Below are 17,285 nucleotides of genomic sequence, written 5' to 3' on the forward strand. Positions count from 1 at the left end.
GTCGCATAGCCGACTCGACCGACTTGCAAAATCAATCGGCCGCGTAAACGCTAACCAAGGGAGAGAGGAAGTGATAAAACTCTAATTTATCGTGATTTTGTTGTTGAAACCGTTGGTGGGTTTGAAGTCACCAAGGCGTAAATGAGGAATTTCGGTCGTTACGAAGGATCGGGCACAGAAAGGAGCCGCCTACCGGGATGCAAGGATGTTTACTCATAGGTACTACCGGAAAATGAGGGTGGCTAAGGGAGCAATGGTATAATCATGCATTACGTATCTATCTACGATAACAGTTGATTCCTCTCTATCCGCCCTGACCAATACGAACTCCGCGGATCCAGCCCGAGGGTTGTACATGGAGCGCAGCGTGGCCTACATGCTTGAGCTCCGGCCTAGTTCCACTGCACAGTAAATCTATGTTACAGCGATAGATTGAGTATCTCATATGACCTCCCGGACCAAAAATGGTTACAAGTGCTAGGGCCCGCAGGTCTGCACCAAAGCATCCTTCTATCGGGTGTCCAGGTGAATCAGCCGTAGTATCATCCATAACAACAATACTAGTACGCTTGGTAAAGGGGACATTAGAAGAAGAGAAAGAAAAAGACTGGGTAAATCAAAGTGACTAATTATGATTAACTTTCTGGTAGCTATCTTTCCAACCGAGACGTTTCTTCCTTGGCTCGTCGCCACAAGAATATCATCCCATCCTTCTATAATTACATTAGAGTAGCTTATTACTTATTCCCGGCCATAGATTGCAAACCGAACTCTCCGCCATACACCCCGCCACCGCTGCAAAAGCCCCCGCACCGTTCGCTCCCGCCTCACGCTCCTACCATCAGCTCTGCACCTATATAATTATATCCCAGGAATCTCCCTACCGCCCAACCTCCCTGCTCACCCAATACCCGCCAGCACCAATCAGCCGGTCCCTCTCCAGACCGTCCCCGTTCCGGACCCCGACCTTGTGCAGGCTCCCCGCGACGCTGGGCACCTTCCGGACCACCTTATCCTTGGCCTCAGCCAGCCGCTCGCCCAGGCTGCGCTCGCCCCGCTGCCGCCCGAGCCTGGCCGCGACCGCGGCGGGCGCCCAGTTCTCGCGGCCCAGGCTCGCCAGGGCGAGGCACACGTCGCGCGACGCGAGCTCGAGCCGCCGGGCGATCGGCAGGGCCGCGGGCGCGGGCGCGGCGCGCAGGTAGCCCAGCGCGACGACCTGCAGGGTGCAGTTGAGGAGGGCGAGGCGGGACTGCGGGGTGCCGTTGGCGCCGTTGGCGCCGTTGGGCCCGTTGGGGCCGCGCGCCGGGTAGGAGATCAGGTGCGCTGAGACGAGCGGGGTCGGCGTCACTGAGGCGAGGGCGTGCGGGGAGGGGCCGACGGTGATGATGGCCTCGTGCCAGTCGGACTCGGGACCGTGGCTTTGGCTTTGGCTCGGGCCGCCGCCGCTGGTGTCCCCCGGGCTCGGGTTGGGCTTGTCGGCGGCCGGGATGGCCCGGGCCCAGCCGAAATAGACGCCCCTGAGGCGATGCTTGATCCTGTCGGGCACGTCGGAGAGGTTGGCGGTGGGGATGCCCAGCTCGGCGGCGCTCTGTCCTGTGCCGGGAACGACCCTGCCTTGGAACTCGAGAGGAAAAGGCGGCTCCGGTCCCGAGTCCGGACCGATGGGTCCCAGAGGGCCGTCGGTGCATCGAGTAGTGTGTTTGGCGTGCGCGGCGATGAAGGCCTGGTCGAGCTCCTCGTTTTTGGCATCGGATCGCTCGCTCAACTCGTCGTAAACGAGCCCGCCGATCGTCTCTTTGATCATGCCCGGCCGGACGCGGTCCAGGACTGCTTCTACCGGCTCCCGCACCGGCGCCGTGTACGTCTCAGCTGCGGTGGTCGCTACCATGGATGCTACGAAAACGCCCATTTCCAAGGGTAGGGTGCTCAGGGAGGCGCCGCGGAAGATGCTCGAGTCCGCCGAGGTGCTGGCGACGCGAAAGATGGGGCTGGCGCAGAGCGTCTTGCGCTTGGAGAAGATGTCGCCGTCTTCGTCAGGCGGCAGTCCGCCGGCGCAGAGAATGAGCCGGAAATATCCATCGTCGGACGCTTCGGGGATTCTGACCACGTGTGTCTCTCTTGCGACGTGCGCCTTCTTTTCCCCCTTTTCTTTAACCAGCTTCCGGGATGCCTTGCCTATGTCCCGCTGCCAGGCGCGCTCCGTGTCCGGCGCTAGATACTCTACCTGCACTTGCGTTGAGGGGGTCACGTCAAGCCAGTCGGAGGTGGCATTGAAGAAGGCCTTGATTTTCATGCCGCTATCACCTGAAAAGCCACGGCGCTGCAGCCAGAGCGTGCGGTCCGCCGGGAGGGGGTGGTCCGGAGAGCTGAAAATGGTGATGGTGACCGAGGTAGTCGGGCCACGGTAAAAGATGAGAGGAGGAGAGTGGCGCAGGATGGTATAATGCTTTGTCGACTCGGTCGGGTGCGGAATGAGCCCGCCAGCGAAATGGCGCGCCTCGGAGAGGGCATTCTGCATGAGTGTTTTGGCGTTGCTGGCGCCCGGCCCGAAGGTCGCGGCCGTCGGGACCGGGGCCGGGGTTGGGGATGGTGATGATGTGGCGAGGCGCGAGAGATCGGGCAGGCTGGTTTGCACCCGGAGGCGGTGGTGGGACTGTGGGACTTGAAGTAACGGCTCTTCGCCGCGCGAAACCGGCCTCACGGGCATATGCACGTCCGCCCGGAGTCTACCGCCGGTACCCGGCCGCTCGGGGAGTGGGGGCGGCTTCTGATCCGGCTCTCGGGCCGCGGGAACGGCGCCCACGACCGGCGGCGTCTCCGAAGTGGCGATCGGCTTCCGCCTGATGCGCAGCGGCGCTGGTGCGTCCATTGTTGATTCGTTGCGTAACCCAGCTGTCAGCGCAGAATCGTGGTATAGTGCACACTAGTATGTCGAGGCATCGGGCCTGCGAATTAAGAAAGGAGTACCTATCCCATACCCATCCATTCATGCGACTGGCGATCGGCGATCGGCGAGAGGAATTTTGATGCCCTCGTTTTGATGCCAACGTCCTCCGGAATTCAAATTGGCTGTGGGGCCGCGGAATTAATTCATTAGCGGCATTGTTGACCACTTAGAGCCCTAACCCCGGATGTTCCCCAGACAAAGAATGGCTCCCGATGAGGAGATCCCGCCAAAAGTGAGAGCTGCGAGAGCTGCGAGAGCTGCGAGAGCATGACACGAGTCTACCTCAGTCGTTTGGCAAACCTTGGATCAGAAAGTGGGTATTGATGATGTCGAGCCTTCGTGCTCCCCGCTGATCGCCTCAAATAGGTGGGTGACACTCGGCAGAGCCACAACTGCGAAATCTAACCTTCTTCTGTTCTTCAGACTATATTTTTTTCCCCGCCCTGTACGTTTCAGCAATCTTTTATTTCTTATTCTACCGTCAAGAAAGCCCTCCTCGCCTTCTTCCGCCCTTGTTTCCCGCTTCCAAGATTCGAATACTAAACAAATGTCGAGGCCAAAAACTGTCGACTTTGTAGGTGGCTTTATGTATTCGGACGGTGATTTGGACAGGCTTGATCTTCAATCACCAAGTAATTACCTTAGTTTTGGGCCGAGAAACCGGAGGCAGGTTATCTGCCAGATCTGAGTCGGTCTGACCCAATCAATGTGGCTGATAGAGCCTAACCCCTCCCCTGTCAGGAAGCAACCCATATATATATATATTTCAATTCTCTTTCTTCTGCGAATGAGATGGCTGCTGTGGCGGCTAGATGTGGAATCTGTAGCACCCCAACAAATTGGCCGATATCGGTGACCATCACTGTGTACTACCTAGAGTGATATATGAGAGAGTCGACTTGGCTTGCAGGGTCGAGCTGGCGTGGCACTACCCATGGGGCCCGGTTCCATGATGTCCAGCGCGGCAGCGTGCTTCCAGTGTATAACGTGCACGGCTCGTGGCGCCTGAAAGCTTAAAGTTTTCAGTCGATCAGCACCGAGAAGTTCAAAGCAAGTCGGGCCAAGATTCAACACAATTTCCATTTGGCGCCTGGAATCCCCGCTTCATGGATCCGCTGATCAAAATCATTGCTCAGATGCAGCACGCTGGTATCTTCCTTATAAAACAGCACCCTCCAGTCATTCCAAACCATTAAAGAGCATTTGCCTGTCAGAAACCTGAATGTAACTGCGGCCTCGGTTTCATTTCTTCATATCCCATATGTACAATCCAACTCAAAACACTGAGCGTCATGCTGGCAGCTCCGATTTATATATCTGTGCGGGAAGCTCGGTGTAAACACGGGCTTTCGCGGGCACCATTGGAGGCGGTTTCCCAAGCTCACCCTCGGCTTGGGTTATTCCGGCCATAAGCGGCTGTCGCTGGTCCCGGTCGTCGGGTATTCTGGAGTTCGCTGGGTCATCGTATGCTTGGCTCGAGTTCAAGTCCGATGACGGTGAGCCCGACGTTGAGAATTCTTCAGGCTTGGTGAACGGCGCCGGGGCGCCGGGTTCAATGTTCCTTGCGTCAGTCCCCCGACTGCGGAAAAACATGAAGAATATGCCCAGCACCACGATTCCTATTATGGCCAACCCACCCACGACCCCGCCTACTACCACCCCGGCTGGCGTGCTGCCATCTCCGGCACGTGTATCGCTGGAACCGGGCGATGAATTTGAGTTTGTGGTTGCCGACGAGTGCATGGACCGGGTCCGTGTGCTGAATCGGTCGATGAGGCTGGTAGGAGGCTCGGCGAGCATGGTGCCCACACCGATCATTGGTCGATCTTCGCAGACATATATCGAAAAGGACCTGCCGGGCGTTGCCGATGTCGACCACAGATAGGTTCGGCAAAAAGGATATCCATACTCTAGGGCGCTGGCGGGATCTCGAGTCAGCTTCAACGGCGAGGAGAGCGGCGGAACGTTGGGCCATCCTCGTACCAGCATGATGTTCCCGGCCTTGACGTCGAGCAGGCCTCATGGTCCCAGTCAACGCATTCGGTGGAAAAGGCGGCGACTGCGGTGCAGAACTCGCCTCCATAGCAGCAGTCACGGTGGTTGCCAACATTGGTGCATGTGAATCCTTCATCGCAGACGAGCGGCTCTATGGATGAGAAGGTGTATCAGCACCTGCCGTGCACCTCAGTTGAATACCTGTAGTCAATCGCGGCAGTGACAGACGTACCAGCGAGGCCCGAGAAGTAACCGCAGATGGAGGGGTCGGAATCCCGACGGCGTAAATCAGCCCGTGTCGCTAGACTCGGTGCCTGTGTCGGCCGGTGCGACACTTGGAGCTTCGTCAACCCCACCGGTGTTCTTGTGCCCGTCGATTGGGCTGGTGTCCAGTCGGCACCCCTCTGCAGGCCGTGTCGTCTTCCCGCAGCAGCAATTCCCAAGACGGCCGCCCATAACAACAGACCGCATGCGCGGTCGGCCATCATCCACGGTCCTCGGCCGGAGAGGTTGTGTCGGTTCTAGTGTATACCTTAGCTTTCCAGTTGAGTCCAGGGGAGCAACGAGCCGGAAGCAGCTAATGAGACACGATGCGTCATTAATCGTTGCACATGAGGAAAATTCATCGATTCGGCTGGCTTCCAGCGCTTGGTTGACGGTAGACGCGAACCCGGGATTTGTAAATACCGTCCCATGCCGGGAGGTTTCCTGGATGTCGTTTTGGCTTAGCTGACCTTGGTTAGTGCCCCGGTCCGGGCTGATCCTGAGGACTTCTGGAACGGCGTGCCGGGGCCCCAGGAACCAGGGTTACTCGCGCCGCCGCACAAACCGCAGACTCGGTGGTGATCTCGGCGCCGGCTCTGTGATTGGACTGAAATTCGTTGCCTGCAACGAGCGTCATTGAAGCATGGGCTGGGGCGCTGGCCTTCTCCGTATAAAGTATGGTTCGCGAATCCCGGTGCCAGCAGGTGGCGGTGCTGGCGTGCCGCGGTGGTCTCAACCATAGTAAGCAAAAGACAGCCCTCAGACAACGAATCGTTTGTCGAATCCAAGACTGAAAATGAGCATTCGGTATCGGCCAATTCGTTTCGATTCGACGGGCAGGGATCGGGGAGTTCCCTGACTCTGAAAAACACGGTTGCCTACAACACCAACCTTGTCGCTACGTTAGCGGGAAACCCTCAGCAAGGGCCCCGGCTTAATAGTCCAGGATTTTGCAGCTCGGCATCCAGGAAAGAAATTGCATAGACCATGCACAATACGGTGTGTATATTACTAAGGTAGGGACTCAAATTCGCACCTCGAGAACCACCGAGTTCACTTGTACTTTACACTCGTATACATACAACCGGATTGGTTCACTCAATTTTGGCCTCAGCGTCTGTAAAGGCGTTTGGGTCCTAAGTGCCTGACCTGATATGGGATCTACCTTAATAAACAAATACACCCGCCGGTCGGAACGGAGCTTGAGCACGGCCGAATGAACGAGCCCCGTCCCGCCCCGGCAGCGGCCCGAGCGGTTACCTTAGACGGAGCGAATTCAAGCCCCTTGTAGTCAGATGGAGCAACACAAGGTGGTTCATTGGAACACTTTTTCTTTCTTTCTTTCTTTCTTTCTTTTTTCTCTTTTTTCCCCTCTCCATATCAATACCTCTCTGAGTCCACCTCGCACATATACCCACACAGCTGTTTGCCCCGGTCCTCAAGCCAGTAAATATCTCCACAAGATGCATATATACCCACTTCATCTTAAAAAAGAGAGCCGCCAGTTTCGTCTACGAAAGGGGTCCCTGGCCAACCATGCGCCGAAGCAAGTGCTAACTCCTGGGCTGATCCGCCCAACAGAGTATTGCAATAGACATCCTGCCCCACTCCATATGTACCACTAGTGTGCTTGAAACCTACCTCTACGAACCCGCTGCTCCTGTATTGCCACCGTTTGTCTCCTATATTGTCCAGGTTTTTCCTATATTGCCTAACGAATCTCTCAAGGAGCAGGGAGACAAGCTAGGACGCCAAAGTCAATCTCGTGAGAGGGCGGGGATTCATAGTAGTAGGATATGATGTCTCCTGGTTCCCTGCTCGCCCGCTCCTCAATGTCCTCCGCGTATTCGTCGATCCACAACTCCAACTTCTCCACAAAGCCAAATGCTGTCTTATCCAGTCCCTGGATCTCTTCATCATCGTAAGCCGGTATGTCGGTAATCCAGTCAGGATCGCCATGGAATACTTGGACATATTTGCATCCATTCCCATAAAACAAGTCACCCTTAAAGCCTTCTATGCTCACAGGTGGAGCATCGGGATGCCGGCGGATGCGCTTGTCAATGAACCACACGGTTCGTCTACTGAAGGGCTGCGTCAAGGCCGCGCCCCTTGCACATTCCTCGAACCAAAAGTCGGCCTTAGGGAGCCCGTAGGCGCTCTTGCGCTGAACTAGATCCGAGTCAGCCCACCATGCAGGGTCCAACTCCAGAGCTAGATTCCCCAGTTCGAGGCCAATCCAGCGGTCAAACATGGGCACGTTTTTTTTCTCGAGGAGATGCTCCCAGTCGTCCCTCCTCCAGCCGTCATTCCACGAGTTGAGGATAGAATCGTGGTTCAATGGCTGGAGGCAGAAAAGATCCACTCTAGGATATGTTGCAAAGACTTGCTTCTCGCCGTTGCGCATGAAAGTTCCTGTTGCCCGCGCTGCCGGGCGCTCTTCGCGTACCATGGCCTGCCCGTTATATTGAAAAACGGTTTCGAACGGGCCGATTTGCTTCGCGATTCTTTCCCGCGATTCCTTGCACGCCGTCCACAGGCCGCCATCAATCAAGTATGCTGACGGATTTGATGAAGTCCAGGAGCGGGCGCGCTTTTCTTCGCAGTAAGGCGCTGCAAGCGCACACAACGGCCAATCCCCTACAACCGCCATATCTTTCCCAATGGCGGCCCATTCCCGGTAACTATGTGGTCTGAAAATGGTAAAATAATGCGCTGCAGGCATACTGGGACGGATCGCAAAATCCCAGATTATGTCTCTGATCTCCTTGGGCAGCCGTGGGAAAGGGTGGAAAATCGTTCCGATGGCCATAGTAGTCACGGATGGGTTGGGCGCGGATAGAAGATGGATCGTCGGCTCTGATGGCAGAAGGTCTGTCCCCCCGTGCATCAATGGTGTTCGGTGTGTGGTAAACTAGTCATGTACACAGAAAATCCGTTCGCTTGAACCTGATAAGCTTTTATACCTGAGGTACCTAAGCGGGTTTGAGTCCCTAGGCGCTCTCCCTCTTATCTCTTTTGCCTGGAGATGGCAAAGAGATTGTTACAATTAGAACAGCGCAATATTGTTAGTTGTACATTGGGTATTGCCCTTTGAGCGTCTACTACTGTTTCGGAACATCAACACGGAATCCTCTCAGGGCCACCGACTAGGGGAAGGGGATTTTCTGTGTCATGATGTTGCTACTCCTGGGCATTCAGTTTGAGTCATGGGCTGGCAATAGAGATTTGAATGGCGCCACCGCAGTTTTGGACTTATTCAAGTACCAGTGTGGTAGCATTACTACATGTACCCTGGGTCGTCATGTTTGTCTGGTTGAGCATGTGACACTGATGTCTAAGGCACTCGTACGTAATGACAAAATGCGGATTATAGATAAAATTTCTTGGTGACGGCGAGGTTGGCGACACTAAAAACCGTGAGACCGAGAGTCGCGGTATAGATTGAAACGTGGGAAGTAGAGGAGTGGCCGTTCATGCCCAGCCAGCAAGCCCTATGTAAAAATACTGCGCTCCATGGCTGGACTTCCGCTTTCTGTGTGAAACATCAAACAAACAATCCCTACATAAAGATAGTTTCGACACTGACTCAATTCCAACGGTGTATCATACAGAATGTAAATGCGAGTTGGTTCGGGACTGCCTTTTATTTTCCATCATGTATCAAAGAAACCCCTTCAGATATAAGTACTGGACCAAAATCCAGGGGAATGCGCTTGTGAGAATGGTTGACTGTTACCTGGTTATTTACCTTGTACCCGGTGAGACGACAGAAACCATGTTCGCAGTTGACCGGGTAGCTGCGATTCGCAAGAAGGCCAAGAAGGACGACAAGAAAAGGAAGGCTCCGCCCCCTGCCTCTGTCTACAAGAAAGGGAAGTGGAACGATGTTCCAGAATCCTTACATGAGATAGGGAGATGGGACCACATCCTGGAATGAATTTGGTGTTCCGCAGTTCGACAGGACCACTATCACGGAGGACGGAAGAGGGATAGAGGCGGCGTGAGCCTTGAGCTTGGGGCTTGTGCTTGATGATGTTGATCATGTATGTTGGAAAACCATCGTATCTATCGCATGAGGGGAGCGATGAGGATCGCCTTTCTAGGGTAGGTACTGTTAGAGGTACCTTAATTACTGTACATAAGGAATCGGGTTGAACGAAGCTGGCAGAACACAGCGAATGAGAGGTGCATTTCGACGGACTGTCCCACCTCCACACCCTTTCTACTGGCATCAACTTTGTGTTTTCCATTGTCTTCTTTATTGTCCTCTCATTCCGTTCCCATTGTCCTTGTCATTAACAGAAGCGCTTGTCGAGGTAGGGTCATGCACATTGTTGTCCGTCTATGATCCCTCATCAAAATATGCTGCACGTGGTACGTACTGGGGATTATGGAGCGGTACTGGAGCGGAGAGGTTGGAACGGCAATGGAAAGCGGTCCCCATGTCGGAGTTCCGCCTACAACGACCAAGGAACTTCCAGGTTCAGCAAGGAGCACCCGACGAGCAGGTATAATGCAAGCGGCCATCTTCTACCTAAGTTCCGGAGAGGCTCTCGAAGAAGGCCATCGACGGCTCTGATGCCGTCGAGAACATCCTCATGTTCAAATTGGCCTGGCGGAGGTGCAGTGCTGCGGGCTTTGCGGACAAGGCGTCCCAGGCTCAGGCATATCACAGCAAGGAAACAACATGATACCATCCGGTGATCCCTTCGGGTTAGCGTATAAAAGCCATCACAGACTCTTGCTGGGTTTAGTTCTCTATTTCCACGACTCCATCCCAGCCAACGCATCTTCGCACCCACATAGGTAGATTCTCCGCCGCGGGGGTGCCACCCAGCCTTGGACAAAGCACCTTCTCCGCGCCTCCATCTTCCCACACCGAATCGATACATCATACATCCACCTCACCCATTCGCATCCTCCCATTTCTCCTTCTTCACGACAACACTCTCCACAACCTCTTCCCACAACCTCTTCCCACAACCTCTTCCCACAACCTCTTCCCACAACCTCTTCCCACAACCTCCTCGTCTCCCGCCCCCCTTTCCGCCGGCGCGCGGCGGTAGCGGCGGCGGCGGCGGCACGCACCCAATCCCCCCAGACCTCCCCCCACTCCCTCCACCGCCAACCGTGCGTCTCGCTGACCAGATCGTGCCCGACCTGCCTCGTCCTCCACGGCTTCTCGTAGATGTAATGCACCGCCCGGACGTCCGCGTCTTGCCACAGCTGCGCGTGGCACGACCGCATCGTCTTGAGCGCGTTGTCCGCGTACGGCAGCCGCACCCACCGCCGGTGGTACACCAGGCTCGTCGGCGGCCGCGGCGTCCGGGACGGAGGGGTGCGTGGCGAGGGTGGAGAGGAGAGTGGCGTGCTCGGCGAGCGACGGGCGGAGGACGAGGGTGTCCGAGTTCAGGAGGCGGTGGGTGGGCGGGCTTGAGGCGGACGGCGCCGGCGGGAGGTACGGCGAGGTGGTGGTCGAAGAGGTGTAGGCACACGTTTGGGGGGTCCTGTTTTGCGGGTGGAGTCAGTCTTCTTCTTTTTTTTTTTTCTTCTTCTTTCTTTCTTTTGGTCTCTTCTCTTCCTCCTCTTTCCATCGTTCCCGTTTCGAATCGCCTTATTTTTTAAGATGGCAGTGACGAACAAGGAACTTACCAATCGTTAGAAATGCGCTTGAACCCGCGCGGATTGCAGGTACAGTTGTGGGAGGCGGCAATGAATCCCCCTTCCAGGGGGAGGTTCATGAGGTCGTCGATGTTTTTGAGGACGAGTTGGTCGCTGTCAAGCAGGACGACGCGCTGTAACTCGGTGGGTGCGAATATGAGGTGCAGCGTGTGGTTGAGCACAAGGGCCCCGGCCAAGTAGTCCCTGTTGAGGAACACCGTAACCCAGATTTTGCTCGGGCTTCCCGCGATCTTATGTTTGGATGAAACTTGGGGGGTTGCCGGTCGGGGAAAGATTTGAGAGCGCTCCGCGCTCCTCGCTCCTATACTTGACAGTTGTGAATCTCGGGAGATTAGTGACAGATCTACGAGGGAAGTTACGGTGAGCTGCTACATTTGTACCAGATAAGAAGCGTTTCGGTGAGGTTCCGAAACTATCATCAGATATTCTACACAGAGATGCGTATTATTGTGGATAAAGAGAAATTAGAATCGCACAGGTGAAGTGCGCAAAGCGGCCTTAAATAAGGACTGGGAAGTACTCAACATACCTACTTGTCAATATGCGCGATTTGTATCACAGAAAAGCACCCCAATTATGTGGTATGTTGTGGTACGGTTGCAGGTGGCAAAAATGCTTCCAGCTACTTGTACTTTCTCATTTATGGCTAACTAGACCGCATATATTCTCTTTGTAAACATCTTGCGCTCTGAGCGACACTCATATAATAAGTCGTGTCATTTACAACATCAGCGGAAATGCCAACTGTATATTGACTGGGCAGAACTTTAGCGGTATCGGACATCTATACACCGCATCACGCATGTTTCAGTTGTGTGGCAGGGCTTGGATATGACATTTTGACAGCGGACTCATCACTGGCTGAAGCGCGGACTCTTGAAACCCATCGACGATCGTCGGTATTGTTTGAGATACAAAGGTTGATCCAGCAACGCCTAGACAGTCTGATCACCTCCAGCTCCCAATTCCATTTTTAAATGCGTGATGGACACCTCACTGATTTGCGGAGCTAATCATGTTGCAGACATCTGTCTGTACTGGGACCAAGGATACTTGGTATATCGCTTGTCATCCGTCGCCGACTATTTATATTCCTTTCCTTTCTCCTTTCTTCCTTCTTTGTCGTAGTAATCATCAAAAACTAAAGAAAAAAATAATTAACGCTCAGTTTCTCTCTACGAAAATGGTTCTTGTAATCCTCCGAATTTCTATCACCTCGTCGCCGGGCAGACCCGTGCCGTCGGCTCCGAGCCCCCACGCTCTCATTTTCAGGTACTTTATCCCTTTTTCTATGCAGCGTTATCCGCAATGCGGAGAACCGGTGCCTCAACCCTAACCCTGTTATGCTGCTACATCAATCGGACCTAATGGAACTTCTGAGTGTCGACATTAGTCATGAATGCATTCTTTTGGGTTCTTTTAGGATCTATATACTGTCACTTACCTCACGCAGGACTCCAGACTCCATATTGAAAGGAAAAGGGTCAGGGTCTTGCCAGCTGTGAGTCACGTGGTCGGCGGGTAGGGAGTGCACAGGCCAATCAAACCGTGTAAGCATCACCAAGACACCCCCACCATGGTTGATTGGCCGACGCCCGATTTTCGGGTTTTGATTTCGATGATCATCAACGGCCAGAGGAAGAAAGTCGCTTCCGTTTTGGTCCACACATTCATCGCTGCCTGCCGTCTTGTTCTTTGCAAACGCGCTTTTATCCCGCTCAATCCCCCCGTTTGATTGCGACTTCTCGCCGTCAAGCTCGCCATTGCAACTCCCTTGTTCCAGTGATTCTGCACAATATCCGGTCAAGATGGGCGAATCTCGGTCCGTTCTGCCCGCCCCTGCCTCTTCTTGCGTTGCCGCTCGCCCTCGCGAGCCCCAAGACCCCAAGAATGCCGACTGACAGAGGCTCGTTCCGTAGGCAAGAACTCGTGCAATGGCTCAACAGCCTGCTGCAGCTCAACATCACCAAGGTTGAGCAGTGTGGAACTGGGTAGGTCCTGCCCCTCCCCCGCTGTGCGCACCCGGAGCTGACAAGGGGATTCGCGATAGTGCCGCTCTCTGCCAGGTCTACGACAGCATTTTCCTCGACGTGCCAATGTCCCGCGTCAAGTTCAACGTCAATAGCGAATACGCTTACATCCAGAACTTCAAGGTCCTCCAGAGTGAGTTCGCCGAAACCCCCGCTGCGCTGTTGATCTGGACGCGTAGAGCTCACGACAGGCTGCCGCAGACACCTTCACGAAGCATCAGATCGACCGGTCTATCCCAGTCGAGCAGCTCGTCAAATGCAAGATGCAGGATAACCTGGAGTTTCTCCAGTGGACAAAGAAGTTTTGGGACCAGTATTACCCCGGCGGCGACTATGACGCGGTCGGCAGACGGAAAGGCGGCGCGCTGCCTCCCGGCTCTGGACCGACCGCTCGGGCCCCGAGCGGTGCTGCGAGGCGCCCCGGCGGCGTAACCCCCACCACAGGCCCTCGGGCTGGGGTCAAGCCGGCAGGTGGCGCCGCGACTGCTGCCCTCCAACAGGAGAACGCCACGCTCAAGGAGACGGTGGTCGGCCTGGAGCGCGAACGCGACTTCTACTTTGCCAAGCTGCGCGACATCGAACTGCTCGTCCAGCAAGCCGTCGAAGAAGACCCCGAGCTCGAGAAGCAGGAGGACGGACTGGTCAAGCAAATCCAGACAATCCTCTACTCGACCGAGGAGGGCTTCGAGATCCCCGAGGCGGAGCAGCTGGACGACCAAGAGACATTCTAAGGGGCAACGGGTTCTTGCGGCATTGGCGGCGGCCCACGAAACGGCGGAGCGTGTCTGGAGGAAACTGCGAGGAGGTAATTATCGGGCCACAAGCTACGGGCCGACGTACACGATGCATATGACTTGGAGCGCGGTTGGTAATGGCTAAAAAGGGCCCATCTTGGTGTGGAGTTGCCCTCTATACCCTTGCACTAATTCGGTGCACTCCATCGACACTCACTGGCTTTCCCGCATAGCCATCGCGCAGAGTTAGTCGATATACGAGGGACTTGATAGACTGAGTTCTGGACATTGGCACGTTCCGTTCTTTTGCTGCCTGCCCTGTGAAGTGCTCTAGACGCTGCAGCCTACTGCGAAGGTAACTACCTCGGTATAAAAAAGCACTGCAGCCTGGAAGCACACGACTACTTAGGCTGCAGGATTGTCCCGAACCGCAACTTTGGTGCTTGGCTGTGCGCACAATCTTAATAGACTAGACCAGCGACACCAGGACAGAACCACTTTTTTGTAGTAGTGGAGGTGATCGCCGGGAGGGATGCAGAAAGGGCGGTCCGGGGTTGGCGCCTGGTGTGGAGGACGAGGCTTTAGCGCCGAGCAGCTGCAGTGGGCGACACTCGCCTGGCAACCGTCAGCCTCGAAACCCGATCCGACAACCGATGACACCAATGATCTCGTGCCAAACCTCAGCAGGCACCAAAGAGCTTCTTTCCTCCTTGTCCAAGCTTTCCGAATTGGCATTTCGTTTTGCTCTCGAGAGATACCCGACTCTTTGTTTTTAGTCCAGTTTTCCAGCGCTACTTAGAGTTACAGCTGCGCGAGCAATCAATCGACACGGCCGCTTCCTGACCATCGTCCGAAACACCCGTCTGGCCGCCGTCCACGACCGCCCCATCGTTTGTGCATTCGGCGCAGTGACCGAACAGAGGCACGTGCCCAACCGTCGAAGCCCACGTTCAACGAACCTCTCTGGTGCCCACGAGCCCGGGTCGAAAATCACCATCGAGCCGGGTGCTCTCACTTTCCGTTCCCGGATCACATCTCGCAACCAACAACAACAAAGTTCTACTAACTGGCAACCTGGAACCGGCAACACAGACTCTGCTGCGCAGACAGACCATAGCTCCCGTCGACCGACCGACTCGATGGCGCCGCCCTTGGAGATCTTCATCCCCACGACATCCCTCTACACGCCGCCCGCGGACGACAGCGGCGGCAGCGGCGGCGGCGGTGGCAACAAGTCGACCAAGCCGTACACGCTCTACAACATCACGGTCCGGCTGCCGCTGCGGTCGTTCGTGGTGCAGAAGCGTTACTCGGACTTTGCCGCGCTCCACCAGGCGCTGACGGCGCACGTCGGGGCGCCGCCGCCCGAGCCGCTGCCGGCCAAGTCGTGGTTCCGGTCGACCGTGTCGTCGCCCGAGCTGACGGAGCAGCGGCGCGCCGGCCTCGAGCGCTACCTGCGCGCCATCGCCGAGCCGCCCGACCGCCGCTGGCGCGACGCCCCCGCCTGGCGCGCCTTCCTGAGCCTCCCCCCCGGCGGTGGCGGTGGCGGTGGCGGTGGGGGTGGGGGGCCCCCGGCCTCGGCCTCCGTGTCCGGCTTGAGCCTCGATGCCGCCGCCCGCATCCCCCCCGCCTCCCTCCGCGACGCCAACCTCGCCGCCGGCGCCGCCGACCCCGGCACCTGGCTCGACATGCACCGCGAGCTGAAGGCCGCCCTCCACGAGGCCAGGGTCGCCCTCGGCCGCCGCGACGCCGCGTTCGAGAACGGCGCTAGGGTCGAGGCCGCTTCCCAGGCCAAGAGGGCCCTCGTCAGGGCGGGCAGCTTGCTGGCTTCGCTGGGGGAGGGGTTGAGGGTGTTGAAGGAGGAGCGGAGGCTGGGCGAGGGCGAGCTCAGGAGGCGGAGGGATCTCATCGCCGCTGCGAGGGTGGAGAGGGATGGGTTGGACAAGTTGAGCTCGAGCTTGGCGGTCGGGGGGGGTGGTGCGGACGGGAGGGGCGAAGGAGCAGCCAGCGCGGGTGACAGGGCGGCGTTGATGGGGGGTAGTGGCCCCAGCGTGCCCAGGACCGGGGGGAGGGTGCTCGGCGCGCCGCTGCCCGAGACGGAGCGGACCAGAGAGCTGGATAATGAGGGGGTGTTGCAACTGCAGAAGGATATCATGAAGGAGCAGGACGACGAGGTGGAGGCGCTGGCGAGGATTTTGCGCCGGCAAAAGGAGATGGGGCTGGCCATCAACGATGAGATCAACCGCCATGTTGACATGCTGGATCGCCAGAACGAGGACGTGGACGTCGTCGACCGCAAGCTCGGCGTCGCCAAGGACCGCGTCAAGCGTCTGTGACGGGAATCGCCGCCTCCCGAAGAGATGGATGAGATGATGTCTGCTGCTGGTTCCTCGGTGGATTCTTTCCAAACCGACAGCACAAAGGTGACCGCAGTGGCGACACCAGAGGGAAAAGCAGAGGAGCAGCAATCGGGAGGCGGCGTGGTTGACGCCGTGCTATTGGTGGTTGTCAGGTTCGTTTTGGCCGGCGTTCAGGTGGTTGCGGTGCTGGAATGGCTACTGGGGAGGGTGTCTGAGGCGCTGGTGTGGGTTGTCGAACTGGGAATGTTTTTGGTACAACCGCCAAACTGAGCTACGATGGGTTGGCTGTGACGGGGTTTGTTTCTTCTTGGGAGTTTTGGATGTTCTAGACATATAAGAGGGTTACAGGAGTCTAGATGCACCAGGTTGCTACGGGAGTTTAGGTCGCAAGGGCAATTGTGTTGTAATTTGGTTTGTACACAGGGCTGCGGCAAAGCATAAGGGACAATGGTGTTTTGGTTTTGCCAATTCTCTTGCTGTGTCTCGCATTGTTGGTTGTCCAGAGTCTAATGGGAAAGAAACACAAATGACCGTCTCATATGACCGTGCCAGGAGCAGTCTTGGGCAGTCTTCGGCAGAACAGTTGAACTTGTAAGCATGGATGTGCACAAGGGCGTGGGGAATGGTATGTCCCGACGCAAAGTGTACTTGCTCTCAGTCCGACACCGCAATGTCAAACGTCGAGACAACGTTAGCAAACAGGCCACTCGAAGAGTGCCGGCCGGGAGCAAATTAATCGTACGTAATCATCCGATTGACAGGAGTGCTTGGTTCACTACCACTCCAACACGAGAGGTGGCTGCGGCCCAAGCGAGCGCGGTCAAAGGGTTTCCATGACCACATCAGAACGACGGCAACTGACCCGTTGTGGATATCAACGCTGGATGGGGTGGTTTCTATCGCATCCGCCAACAGAGAGGCGACATGAACTGCCCCTCGATTGAGTGGCTGGTGAACACTGGATGAGCTGGCTACGTCACCTCCACCGAGAGCCCCATCGGTGGCTGGTTGCTCGGCAACACAGGCAAGCGTTTGCTCCAGCGTTGATCAAACAACGCTCTTCTAAGTGTATACGTCGAATCAAGACTCGTCGCTCGTCGTTTGTGCTCGGCTCTGGGTGAGTCTGTCTAGCTTCGTACTACGTAGAGCAGCCGTCTGGAGCAGCATTGATCCGCCTGTCAGATTGGGTGTCGTGCAACACCGGTTCCGGGTTCTTCGGGACAAGTGGCAGGATGGAAAGTCTGGGATGGGACAAGGAGGCTGGTTCGGT

General features: G+C 56.2%; 6 protein-coding genes across 6 annotated transcripts; 2 read left to right on the forward strand and 4 right to left on the reverse strand.

The window, feature by feature from the left end:
- Positions 1–880: 880 nt before the first annotated feature.
- Positions 881–2,869, reverse strand: MFIFM68171_10265 (uncharacterized protein; the record flags this gene model as incomplete). Its single annotated transcript, XM_071065684.1, has 1 exon — positions 881–2,869. One exon carries the CDS (start codon positions 2,867–2,869, stop codon positions 881–883), a length of 1,989 nt encoding a protein of 662 aa, XP_070921785.1.
- Positions 2,870–4,237: 1,368 nt separating this feature from the next.
- Positions 4,238–5,427, reverse strand: MFIFM68171_10266 (uncharacterized protein; the record flags this gene model as incomplete). Its single annotated transcript, XM_071065685.1, has 3 exons — positions 4,238–4,865; positions 4,931–5,093; positions 5,175–5,427. 3 exons carry the CDS (start codon positions 5,425–5,427, stop codon positions 4,238–4,240), a joined length of 1,044 nt encoding a protein of 347 aa, XP_070921786.1.
- Positions 5,428–6,929: 1,502 nt separating this feature from the next.
- MFIFM68171_10267 (uncharacterized protein) lies at positions 6,930–8,018 on the reverse strand (the record flags this gene model as incomplete). Its single annotated transcript, XM_071065686.1, has 1 exon — positions 6,930–8,018. The coding sequence occupies one exon, from the start codon at positions 8,016–8,018 to the stop codon at positions 6,930–6,932; it is 1,089 nt and encodes a 362-aa protein (XP_070921787.1).
- A 2,095-nt stretch (positions 8,019–10,113) lies between these two features.
- On the reverse strand, positions 10,114–10,950 carry MFIFM68171_10268 (uncharacterized protein; the record flags this gene model as incomplete). Its single annotated transcript, XM_071065687.1, has 3 exons — positions 10,114–10,169; positions 10,298–10,716; positions 10,862–10,950. 3 exons carry the CDS (start codon positions 10,948–10,950, stop codon positions 10,114–10,116), a joined length of 564 nt encoding a protein of 187 aa, XP_070921788.1.
- Positions 10,951–12,699: 1,749 nt separating this feature from the next.
- BIM1 (microtubule integrity protein mal3) lies at positions 12,700–13,652 on the forward strand (the record flags this gene model as incomplete). The annotated part of the gene is made up of 4 exons (XM_071065688.1): positions 12,700–12,713; positions 12,811–12,882; positions 12,942–13,054; positions 13,123–13,652. The coding sequence occupies 4 exons, from the start codon at positions 12,700–12,702 to the stop codon at positions 13,650–13,652; spliced, it is 729 nt and encodes a 242-aa protein (XP_070921789.1).
- A 1,142-nt stretch (positions 13,653–14,794) lies between these two features.
- On the forward strand, positions 14,795–15,991 carry MFIFM68171_10270 (uncharacterized protein; the record flags this gene model as incomplete). Its single annotated transcript, XM_071065689.1, has 1 exon — positions 14,795–15,991. The coding sequence occupies one exon, from the start codon at positions 14,795–14,797 to the stop codon at positions 15,989–15,991; it is 1,197 nt and encodes a 398-aa protein (XP_070921790.1).
- Between the last annotated feature and the right edge of the window lie 1,294 nt (positions 15,992–17,285).

The sequence above is a fragment of the Madurella fahalii genome (genome assembly GCF_045866475.1).
Source record: "Madurella fahalii IFM 68171 DNA, scaffold_6, whole genome shotgun sequence".
In the NCBI taxonomy this organism is placed as follows: Eukaryota; Fungi; Ascomycota; class Sordariomycetes; order Sordariales; genus Madurella; species Madurella fahalii.